A 13,153-nucleotide genomic window follows, 5' to 3' on the forward strand; every position below is an offset into this window, starting at 1 on the left:
TAACCATCCCTAAGGATTCTTTTCCTGACTATTACATTAATTATATTTTAATCTTTTCTCTTTCTACCACAAGTATGAGAGTTTGTGTTAGTACATGTCCAGACCTCAGTGGATTGTAGCAGTAGGCACAAAGCCAATAAATGATGTCATTAAGAGCTACTGCAATAAACACGATTCATCTTGATTTCAACTTCTGAAAAAAAAAATGGTACAGAAATGAAGAGGTGTTTTATCATTGACTAAAGACAAGAGAGAACTGTCTGTCTTCATGAATGCTACTAACGTCCATTTATAACTTGGTTTTATTCAGAGGGTTTCTGAAACATCTGTCAAAATTATTCAATTTAATTTTACTTTTTATTCCTATTTCTTTTTATTCCTATTCTCTTGTCATTTTAGAGAGACCTATGTGGTTAGATAAGTTTTCTTCTGTAGCCATTACTCTAAGGAGCATAATTAAATACACGCTAGAAGAAATTTTGCTCTTCCTTTGTCTTACATGCCATAAATTCAATGTCACTGACATATACTTACAGGGTGCATAGCTGTCACCTTTGCTTCTCCCTCTCAGGTCTGACTCCTTACTGTCCTCTCTTGCCCTTGAGCCCGGCACCTTGCTAGTGCTGGCAGACATCAAGCAGCATCGGCTGGAAGTCAGGCTGAGCCTTTACAAGAAAGGCTCACGGAGGGCAGACTGACATAGGCTCAATAATTAGCACAATGCAGGACACATGCTCAATAAGGAACTGCTGAATTAATGGATGTGTGGGCTGCCCTGCTGTTGCAAACACTTCAACTTAATAACAGCGGGGTTAATTGTCTGAGCATTATAAGTAACAAGGGAGGACTGACCAGCTCTTTGGTCCTCCAAAGTCAATACAATTTATTCAAAGCCTTCTTTGGGAGATGCAAAAGTTTTATTACCTTTTTATATCTGTGTCAACAATTTTAGCAATGTGAAAAAAAAATCATTCTCAAACATTTTGTGCACTGTTTTGGATAATAGAAACTTTGACAGAAAATATCAGGTAACCAGTTTTAATGTGAAGTGTTAGGATGACACGTAAGTGTATTATGTAAATTACTTCAATAGCAAAAATCTTAGCTTCTTACAATATAATAGCTCTTGATGTAGAGCTGCTCTAAATTCAGCATCTCCAACACTAAGTAATTTGATGACAATGTTCTGAAGATGCCTAGAATGAGTGTTTCTTATTGATTTATTTAGTTGTTTCCATGGTCAATCATATAAAAAAATACAAAATAAATCCCAATTAACATTATTTTATAATTTGACTTACAATGTGTTCCTTTGACTTTTGATTCTGCGAAGCTAAGCAATGAAAATAATTTTGTCTACCCACATTGTGTCATCTCTATAGGCATGGATTTATCTCCACCTGTAAATAGACATGTTGAACTCAGATTTTCAAATGGGTGCACAACCCATGCAGACTCAACCACACTGCACAGCCTCCAGCCTCTGGTCTGCCCATGGGTTCATCTCATCCTGAAACTTTTACTGTCTCTATGACTGCTTCTCAGGGTGCAGCTGCAACTATGCAGAGGTTTTGTTCTGAGAGATAAGCTTTTTTCTACTACCTTACATTAGCATGGTGCATGTTTTAACTACAATGATGGTATTTGATAGCTTGATATAAGACCATCATTTTATTTATTCTACAAATCTAGGCACTGAAAGAATTATCTGAATAGAAAAATTAAAAAAATCCTATTTGTACCTCTCCACAATGTTGGTAGTCACAACATGAAAAATTAGAGTTAGGTTGTAATTTATAAACTACAAAAAAAGAGATAGAAAAAGAAAAGAAAGCTAGATGTCAGGACTCTGAAGGTATTGTTTGGATAAATATTTATTGCCAACAAGTAAACAAAATAAACTATTTATGGCCCTTTCCAGGAAAAAAAATCAAGACGGTATATAAAAAAAAAAAGGTAGTCCCAGGTTCCAATACAAATATCACTTAAGTTTATGTTATTGATAATTCACAAAATGCAGATATTCCCAGACTGAAAAACATGGTTTTGCCCTGACTAGTAAAACTAACTGTATCAACACCGACCCAATAGACTTTGAGAAACTTATTTTCTAACTCACATATTCTTTCCTAAATTAAATTTATAAGTTAGATCCTAATACATTTCTGTCTGCATATGTCAAAATAGAATGGTTTCTAGTTGTTAGGTTTAAAGCCCCAAACTGTCCTACTTTCTTTCCTGCCATGTGCCCGTTCCTATATAAAGAACTCACGGACCTCCATTTGCCATGCAAGGCACGAAAGGTCACAGGCATGGAGCCCACAGAAGTTTGCTCTAGTCAGCAACAAGCTTGCTGAAGTACATTTTTGTCCAAACATGGTTGCAGGTCACATTGATCCAGTAAGGGATGAATGCTCATTCTAATGAGCTCTCTGTGCCCTTATTGAGTACTTTTTCCTCTGAATTAGTTGGGATTTTCAGAGCCATGCATGACCTCACCTGGAATGTTAGAAAGTAAGAAAATGTGCTTGACTCTGGGACTTTGGTTTCCCCATAACTTTTCATGATGGAAGCAGAAACACCACTTAAGTCCTCACTCTGAGAAAAGAAGTTTCTCGTAGGCACGTTGAGCTGTCCACTGCAGAAAGCTTGTTTTGCTTTTGCTTCCAGGCTGGCTCCTGTCTAGCATGCAACTCAAACCTTGAAATTCCTAGTTAACGTTACTAGTTCTCTGCTTTGCTGGCCACAGAACCACATGCATCCACTTCTGCACACGCTCTCTTTCACAGAGATGTTCTCTCCTTACAAGGGTTTATGTGGAAAAGGTTAATAGTGACAAAAGAAAGTTCCTTGGGGAGATTCAATTGTTCTTCACCTTCTATAAAATTATAACCTGCTTTGTGTAACTTCCCATTGCTGTCTTTCATCCCTCACCATCCCCCTCCACATGGGGAAAAGCGATAAAAATGGAGGATGAGGAGAAATAGTAAGATGATTTCCACTTCTCTTTCTGGTTGTTTTACTCTAAAACCTCCTTCTCTATCTAAAACCATCATATTGATTGAGAAATAGCTTTACCTCAGAGTAACATTAGAACTAGAATAACAGGCATTTGTTAGGCATTGGGACATGAGTTATGTCTGTCCTTTCTCCCTTCTGCTTTTAATTAACATTTGGAAAATAACAGCTGTATTAGTATATAACAGAGCTGGACAGAAAACCCCAGAAAGTGATGTGAGCTCTGTCCATTTCTACCTGTGCCAAGGAAGAGGACACATTAAAGTTTTTCTTGGGAAATTAACTACAGTCAACACATATTCAAAGCAAAGTGACCTTAAGGGAACTAAGTATGTGTGTATGTGTTTATAAATAACAGTAACAGACTGAAACACCTCAAGTGAATATAAGTGAACCAGAAAGAAAGGCAAGAAAGCATCTTGAAGACACAGTTAACATCCAGGGAAATGGATGACAAATACATTTCTTGCACTTACCTTTTCTGCTGACTGGGCTGTGCCGAAAAAGATGGGAATGAAGGCTAACCAAATGATGCAGGTGGTGTACATAGTAAATCCGATAGGTTTGGCTTCATTGAATGTCTCTGGCACACCTCTTGTTTTAATGGCATAAACAGTACAAGTGACCATCAAGAGAATACTGTACCCCAGGGAACAAATGAGTGAGAGGTCAGAAATGTCACACTTGAGCACTCCCCTGGCGTTCTCTGGGTCTAGAGTCCGCTGTTCTCCATAGTCAATGATGATGTGTGGGGGGTCCACAACGAACCAGACACACACTCCCAGGAGCTGGATGGAGATGAGACTGAAGGTGATCACCAGCTGCGACGCTGGGCTAATAAACTTGGGTGCTGTGACGGATTTCTTTCCCTGCTCAAATATTCGGTGGATCCGGTTGGTTTTGGTGAGAAGGGCTGCATAGCTGAAACACATGCCGAGTCCTAGGAATAGCCGTCGGAAGGAACATATGATGGTATCTGGTGCTGCAATCATCAGAAAGGTGATGGAGTAACAGAGGAAAATCCCTGTGAGGAGCACATAGCTCAGTTCGCGCCCCGAAGCCCTCACGATCGGTGTGTCATTGTAGCGGACAAAGGTCACAATCACAAAGGTGGTGGCGATGATGCCCAGTATCGCCACGAACACAGGCACCACCGCCCAGGGGGAATGCCACTCGAGTTTGATGATGGGGATAAGCTGGCAGCCCGTGCGGTTGATGTTGGGTCTCTGGTCCAAAGGGCAGAGTTCACAGGATAGCTCATCCACCTGGTAGTTGTAACCTTCACAGCGCTCACAGTGCCAGCAGCATGGGACACCCTTCACCGTCTTCTTCCTCTCCCCAGGCTTACAGGGAAGGCTGCACACAGATGCTGGGTGAGCATGCTCTCCCTTTGCCCACTGCATGTCTTCCACCTGTGGGTATAAAGAATTAATGAGCCTTCCGTTCCCCCCCATTTATAACGTCCTAATCCCAGCTACAGCTTTGCGATAAATCACTGGCTGTTGACAGTACAAATACAGTTTACCATAATAAGAGCTCCATTTCTTTCCCTGATATTGACTTTATGAAAGTGGTAAGTGATTGGGTCCAATAAATCATTTACCTCATCAACGTGATGAGTGTCTTTAGTTTCCATGCACCTCCTTCAATGTTGACCAATGTGACATTCAGAGAAAGATTTATTGGTCCAAACAGTTTGAAAGCTCAAAGAAAAAGTCCCATAGAAAGATATTGTAGCGCTAATCACAGGTATAAATACCAGGATCCCTCAAATACCAGTTTAGGTTATAAATATAGATATAAAAATTATGATACAAGTCTTTATACTATATTTGCAGAAATTCAAACCACAATGTCAATTTAGAAAGGAAATGGCAAAACAAGTTGCTTTAATCTCTGGCACTCCTCATGTGTGTATGGTGATAACCATATTAATGTTTTGCCTCTGTTTAAGCTTGAGATACATTTCTCCCAGTCTTGCATTTCCACACTGTGAAATATACTGAATGCTGAATGAGATAGCTGGATGGTCATGTTTTCCATTGTGCAAGAGTAGTCTTACAGGTCGCATCAAGCAGTGAAACAACACTATATTCCAGGGGTACAGTATATATTCTGGGGGTATGAATGAAGCAGTCTGCCATTGGTGCTTCAAGTTCTACTTTACTCTTTTGGATTACATCATAAAATTAAAATTAAAGTACTGTTTTTAGGTGATTCTGCCACCTAGTGACCTCTTCCCTTGAATTTGTTTACTGAAGGTTCCAGACCCAATTTCAACACATGTGGGGCAGAAGGGGAAGGGTCTCTTACACCACCAGGCAATTCTCCGTCACCAGCCTAGTGTCCTACAAGTCAGCTCTATTCCAACACTATCTACCTGCAAACAGATCCCAGAAGTTAAGGGCTCAGTCTTACAAGACTATACCCCTCCCTTCTTCAGGAGATAGTCATGAGTCCAGGCTGTTACATGTTTTTCTGTGTTTTTTTTTTTTTTTTTTAGCAAGAGATAGACATAAAGAGGGACAAATAGGGACAGACAGGAAGGGAGAGAAATGGGAAGCATCAATTCTTTGTTGCGGCACCTTAGTTGTTCATTGATTGCTTTCTCATAGGTGCCTTGACAGGGGGGCTGCAGCAGACCGAGTGACCCCCTTACTCAAGCCAGAAACCCTGTGCTCAAGCCAGAAAACATGGAGTCATGTCTATGATCCTATGTTCAAGCCAGCAACCCTGCACACAAGCTGGTGAGTCCATGCTGAAGCCGATGAGCCTGCACTCAAGCCGGCAACCTTGGGGTTTTGAACCTGGGTCCTCTGCATCCAGGCCAACACTCTATCCACTGTGCCACCACTTGCTCAGGCTGTTATATGTATTTCTGACCAACAATGCTATAAATTGGAGGCTCCAGCAACCCCTACCTTGTGTTTGATTAATTTGCTAGAGTGGCTCACAGAACTCTGAGAGACATTTTGCTTATGATGAGATCACAGGTTTATTGGCCATTGGAGATTGGTTCAACCTCCAGTCCCTGTCTGCGGTAGGATTATACATTCCAATCTTCTAATCACAAGGTTGGGTCTCCTGACAACAAGCCCCATCCTTAGGTTACCTAGTTTTCTAAGTCCACTTATTAACATAACAAAGACACTGTAATGCTTTTATCATAGAAAATTCCTACTGTTTCAGAATCTCTACGCCAGGAATGAGATTGCAGACAAAATATATATATATATATATATATATATATATATATATATATATATATATATATATATATATATATATATATTTTAAATAAAAAACAGTAACATCATATTTACCTTATCAGATACATAGTAATTTTAGCAGAATTCAAAGAGAACAACAACAAAAACAGCTTGTTTTCCCAAGACCAGCTCTCTTAACAACCCCAAAGGGGAATGACCATACCTTGTGTAGTCTGGATCCAAGATGGCCCCCAATAACCTCACCTCCTAGAGTTCCTGCACTCATGTAGTCCCCTCCCACCTTGAATAGGGTGGATTCATGTATACCACAGTATATTGCAGAATGCTTATATGTGATTTCTGAGGCTAGGTCATGAAAGACATTTTGGCTTCTGATTTATTCTCTCTTGGATCCCTCACTCCATGAGAACCCTCAGGTGGCCCTACGGAAAGAAACTGAGGTCCCCTTGCAACAACCAGCACCAACTTCCCATACAAGTGAGGAAGCCCCCTGGAAAATGAGTTGTCTGACCCCATTCAAGCCTTCAGAGGAGCAGCTCCAGCTGATACCTTGACTACAATGTCACGAGAGGCCCTGAGCCAGACAGAATAACCCAGCTAAGCTGCTCCTGAATGTCTGACCTACAGAAATTGTGTGAGATTATAAAATTTTTCATTGTTTTAAACTGCTAAATTTTAAAGTTAACTTTATGCAACAATAGAAAATGAATATACAATGGAATACTACTCAGCCGTAAGAAATGATGACAGTGACATTTACAACAACATGGATAGAGACCTCGAGAATGTTATACTGAGTGAAATAAGTAAATCAGAAATAGCTATGAACTGTATGGTTTCACACATAGGTGGGATATAAAACTGAGACTCATGGACATAGATAAAAATGAAGTGGTTAACCGGGGAAGGGGACATGGGGGATAGTGTGGGCGGAAGGGTGTAAAGAGGGACAAATATACAGTAATGGAAAATAATTTGTTTTTGGGTGATGGGTATACAACATAATCAACAGTTCAAATGTTATAGAACTGTTTACCTGAAACCTATGTACTCTTATTTATCAATGTCACCCTGTTAAAGTTAATTTCCTAAATAAAATTTTTTAAAAATGAATAGAGCTCAGATTAAGCTTACCTACTCTGTGACCACTACCAGTGCAGTCATCTATTGAGAATCTTTTGAGAAGGCCACCCAGTGACAGCTATTCTAAGCCAAAAACATGCCCCAAAGTATCAATTGTAAGAGCTATTCTTTCATCACTCTTAATGTTGCCTCTCTTTGGGAACTATGTGACTGAGACTGTTCTCAGGAATAGATAAATCTATTAACTCAGGAATGCTTTCCTCTCTTGAATGTGAAGTCAATGGTTAAGGGCAGAGAATTACAGTCCCCAAGCTCAATACTTGCAGAGGGCTGTCAAATCTCCCCCAGGTGCACTAGAGAATTCATGCATGCTTAATTTCAAAACCCTTGAGAAAGTAGACGCTGCTTCAAGTGTCATAAGGGCGATCAAAACCATTATTAGGTCTGCCCTGTCTGTTACCACAAAGGAAAAGCAATGTATCATCATTCTGCTAATAGTCTATTAGGTTTTAATGATTTAGAAAGTTACCGTAGTTCCTTATAGGATTCCAGTAGGGGAAAAAAATGTTAAATTAGAAGCATATAGTGGCTTCTATCAAAAATCCTGAGAAAAATGAAATGCTCCACTGAGTGGCTAAAAATATTGATTTTATATCATAATGAACTCATATAAGATAATAAAATACTTTTTGTGAAGGTTATGTTTCAAAGCTAATTATTATAAAACCAGAATTGCATTTTGTTTGGGGCCTCTCTAGATTTATAATGTTACTGTTTAAAAAAAAGGAGGCAGCAAAAATATCTCATAAATATTAAACTTCAAGATTGGTAAAGATCTTAAAGGTGAGCTGGTCTAACCACAAGTTTAATTCTTTCATTCTCAATACACTTCATTTTTCAGGATTTGTTAACAAAAAAAAAGTATACCTATACCAGATAAACCTTATTACACAGGATATTTATCATTATGAATTAAGTATTAAATTTTCTTTGATCAGTTTCTTATGTACTAAGCTAAGGAAAAATAGTTTGTAAAAATAAAACAGAAAGTGCCTGACCAGGCAGTAGCACAGTGGATAGAGCATCGGCCTCTGATGCTGATGATCCAGGTTCAAAACCCTGAGGTTTCCGGCTTGAGCGTGGGCTCACCAGCTTGAATGTGGGTCACCAGCTTGAGTGTGGGATCATAAACATGACCCATGGTCACTGGCTTGAGCCCAAATGTCACTGGCTTGAAGCCCAAGGTCACTGGCTTGAGCAGGGGTTCACTAATTTGGCTGGAACCCCCCGGTCAAGACATATATGAAAAAGCAGTCAATGAACAACTAAGGTGCTGCAACTATGAATTGATGCTTATCTCTCTCCCTTCCTGCCTGTCTGTCCTTGTCTGTCCCCCTCTCTCTTTCTCTCTCACTTACTTGCTAAAAACAAACAAAAAAAATCAAACAAAAAGTTATAAGATAATGGAAAATAATACACTTTTTTAATAGTTGTGAATTTTCTTTAAGTAAAAAAACAGTATGCCTAAATTAAGTTTTAAATGTAATAGAGAAACATTAAGTATATTTTAAGAAACACGTTAAATATCCATGTTAGATACACATGACTCCATTTCCATCAAGGCATCTATTTAGGTATAACTGTACTGTATTTCAATGTCAAAGTCAGTCTAATAACAAATCAATATTCATCTCAAAGAAGAAAAAATAGCAAATATTTGAATCAGGATCTTGTCAATACATTAATATTGGAGACAAATAATTTATTTTCCATAATGATGATTAAAAAACAAATTAAACTGCCTAATTTTCACAATTTTGCTACAAAGCATACCTAGGGATCACCCAGTGCTTTTGCTTTGCTATAAATAAATTATACCATCTTTCATAATGAGTTTAAAGAGAAGTCTTATTTATGCATTTTTTAAAACATTTTATTATGGGACATTTTAAACATGTATAAAAGTAGAAAAAATAGGACAATAAACCCCATGTACCTATCAACCATGTCAATATTTTTCAGTTTATGACTGATAGTGTTTCATCTGTTTTAGTATTATTTTGAAAAACTATTCCAGATATTATATTGATTTCTAAAAGAGAAGTACTTATAATTTAAATTTTAATAATGCTTTCATAATATCAAAAAAAAAATTTTGAAATGAATTTTTCTAGCCTTTGACATTCTGATCAGGATGATTTCTGTCTAAAATACATAGTCTAAGAAATGAGAAATAGTCATATATAGATAGATCTTCCAGGGTTAAAACCATAGCCCATTCCTGTCTTAACAATCAATGTTCATCAACAGTCATCCATTCTGTAGGTTGTAAAATCATGTTATTACTGAAGACAAATGCACCAACAACCACAAAACCAAAATTTTCTGAGCATGCTTACATTTTTAAATCTTTACGCTTTTCAAACCCACCAACCTAGAGTAATGCTTCATAAAGTCTTTAAATAGATACTATTTTTATAGAATAATTTTCTTCTGTGCAGTTTTAGTAACTCCTGGAAAAGGGACTATAAAAATATTTCCCAGCCCTGGCCAGTTTGCTCAATGGTAGAGTATTGGCCCGGTGTGTGGAAGTCTGGGTTCGATTCCTGGTCAGGACACACAGGAAAAGCAATCATCTGCTTCTTCCCCCCTCCTCTTTCCCTCATTCTCTCTTTTTCTCTCTCCTCCACTCCCACAGACATGGCTCGAAAAGTTTGAGCAATTTGGTCCTGGGTACTGAGGATGGTTCTAAGGCCTTGCCTTAAGCACTGAAATAGCTCAATTGCCAAGCAACGGAGCAATGCTACAGCTGGGCAGAGTACAGCTGGGCAGAGCATTGCCCTGTAGGGGTTTGCTGGGTGGATTCTGGTTGGGGTTCCTGTGGGAGTCTGTCTCTGTCTCTCTGCCTCTTACTTAATTAAAAAAGAAAAAAGAATATTTCCAATAAAAGGCCCCATTATGATTACTTATTTACAGTATTCATTTAAAATTTTTCATTCAACATAATACCTCTATTACAGTGTTTCACCCCATAGTAATGTGATTCATTAACATGATTTCCATACATGTGGGAAAATGTTAAATATAATACTTACAGATAATTGATATCTAGTTATACTATTCTTAATTACTTTTCATCTTGCTCTATAAATAAGTATAGTATTAAGACTCATTTTTGTGACTAGTTTGCCACCCGAGTAGATAAAACCCATCTCTTCATCTGACTTTATGTGATAGCAGATTGTACATGCAAACTTTTACAGTAAAATTGGATATTTTTTTAATAAAGCTTTACTAATATATCCTATATAATCAGTAGACTTACCAAATGCACTTAAATAGTTTGAGAGTTTGAAATGTCAAAATTTGGTATCACATTTTGCAACTCATACAGTTCGCCTGTGACTGAGTACATATTGCACAGTTAATTTGATATGTATATGTCCTCCTTAATTAATATTTATCCATTTTCTTTGGGTCATACACAACTTTCTCTTCCTATTCAAAGTAGTAACCAGACTTAGTATTTTTTTTTCTTTTTGAAAATCTAATATTTGTAAAATGATCCTCAGATTGAAGCTCTGGCTTTAGGTGATAGTACAGATATACATAATCATTTAAAAATACAAATATTTCTGTTTAAAAAGAGAATTTAAAATAAAATTTAAAAAATTATATATATATATATAGCATCAAAAAATAAGATACTTAAAAATAAATTTAACAAAGAAGTACAAGATTTTTTTAACTAAAAACTACAAAATATTGTGCTGTCTGGATAATGCAGTTGGTTAGAGCATCATCCCAAAGCACAGAAGCTGTGGTTCAATCTCTGTTCAGGACATATACAGGAAAAGATTGATGTTCTTGTCTCTCTCCCTTCCTCTCTTTCTAAAAATCAATAAAATAAGCATTAATTTTATTTAAAACACTACAAAATATTATTTTAAAAATGAAGGACCTAAATAAATGAAAGGAAACACCATATTCATGCATCAGGAGGTTTAATCATTTCTAAATTGATTGACAGATTTAACATATCCCTATGAAAATTTCATATGCCTTCTTTACAGAAATTGACAAGCTGATCCTAAAATTTGTATGAAAGTAAAGAAACTCTGAATAAACTCAAAAGTGAAGAACAAAACTGAAGATTCACTATAATTTTAAAATGTACTACAAAGTTACCATAAGCAAGAAAGACAGCATGATACTGGCCTAAGACAGATAAACCAATGAAATAAAATTGAGAGCATGAAAGTAACCTCTCACGTGTATGGTCCATTGGTTTTTGATAAGGATGGCAAGAAAATTCAACAGAGAAAAATAGTCTATTCAACACAAGCTGGGACAAGACATGACATTAAAAGAATAAGCAACAAAATCAATGGATTGGACTTCATCAGCACTAAATACTTTTGTGCTTCAACAGATTCCACTAGCAAAGTGAAAAAAACCACTAAGTGGGCAAAAGTATTTTGAAATCATATATCTGATAAGAAATTTGTATCCAGAACACATTTTTTTTTAAAAAAACCCTCTTACAATTAAATAATAAAGAGACAAATAATCCAATCAAAATGGGCAAAGGAATTAAAGAAATATTTCTCCAACGAAGATGTATGAATGGCCAATATGCATATGAAAAGTTGTGCAACATGCATATAACTGAATATTTAAAAGAAATAAGAGTACTAAGACATGCTATAACGTGGACGAACTGTGGAAATATACAAAGTGAAAGAAGTCAGTCACAAATACTACATATTGTATGGCTTTATACAAAGATGATACATTGGTGACTGCCAGGGGTTCAGGGCAGAAGCATATAGAAAGCGACTACTCAAGTGTACAGGATTCCATGGGTGGTGGTGGAAATTGTCTAAAATTTATAACCTCTTAAGTTTCCAAATAATGATGACAAGTAGGAGAGCTTAAAAGATTCTGAGACCCCCCCTCCCAAAAAATACAAAAAACTGAATAGAAGATAGAATGGCTTGTGAGATAAGAAACAATGAAGTAATGCTTTCAAATTTCAAATTGTAAAATGCAATGTTTGCCTACCTAGATTTTGGCAGCCTACTGTTTAATATAACATAAACATGAAGATTTTTTTATATATGCAATTTCTCCAAGAATATATATCTTCCATTTTCAGCCTCAGGCAGTTATTTGTTGATGTTCTGTACCTAAACAAGAGGATGGATGAAGGAAGAGAGGAAACTATGAAACAGGAGAGGCAACGCAAAAGAAATATGAGAAAAACTTCTCAGAATTATGGTAAATAAGGTGCTGGGATGCAAGCTTGTCCTCCATTTAGAAACAAACCAATCAAAACTGGAGAAACTGGAAAGGGATCTCTAAGTACATAAGAATACTGCTTAAAAAAATTAGGGGATATTTCAAAATGAATATGAATATGAACAGTATACCTAACCAGGTGTCCTCTGCTGAAAAGTTTAGAAATGATTTTGTTCTAAGTAAACAAGCAGGACAAAAATGAAGAGAATTCTGAGCAAGCAAACAATTTTTAAAATGGTGATCATTAACTAAAGGGACAACAAAAAATTTCCCAGCAAATCAAAAACAGTCAAATCATATTAGAAGGCATATAACTGAAATGCAAGTTTCGTGTATCTATGTAGGGAGGATGGCAGGACAGGAAGGGTATGGAAGGAGCAGAGGAGAATTGGTATCAAGGAAATAATTCCTCATACTCCATAGTGAGAAGTCAATACAAACTGACATGGCAGAAAAACAAGTAACGAGTAAGTGTAGGAAAGTTATTGAGAAATAGGAAACAAAACCTATCAAGGAACTAT

At 36.9% G+C, this 13,153-nt stretch overlaps 1 protein-coding gene across 1 annotated transcript in view; it reads right to left on the reverse strand.

The window, feature by feature from the left end:
• Window positions 1-13,153, reverse strand: part of GRM8 (glutamate metabotropic receptor 8) — an 846,090-nt gene that overhangs the window by 92,543 nt on the left and 740,394 nt on the right. Inside the window, exon 9 of the mRNA XM_066262217.1 lies at window positions 3,495-4,430. Within this exon, the coding sequence (XP_066118314.1) occupies window positions 3,495-4,430 (936 nt within the window). The remainder of the gene's footprint in view (window positions 1-3,494; window positions 4,431-13,153) is intronic.

Source organism: Saccopteryx bilineata, chromosome 2, assembly GCF_036850765.1.
Source record: "Saccopteryx bilineata isolate mSacBil1 chromosome 2, mSacBil1_pri_phased_curated, whole genome shotgun sequence".
Lineage (NCBI taxonomy): Eukaryota > Metazoa > Chordata > Mammalia > Chiroptera > Emballonuridae > Saccopteryx > Saccopteryx bilineata.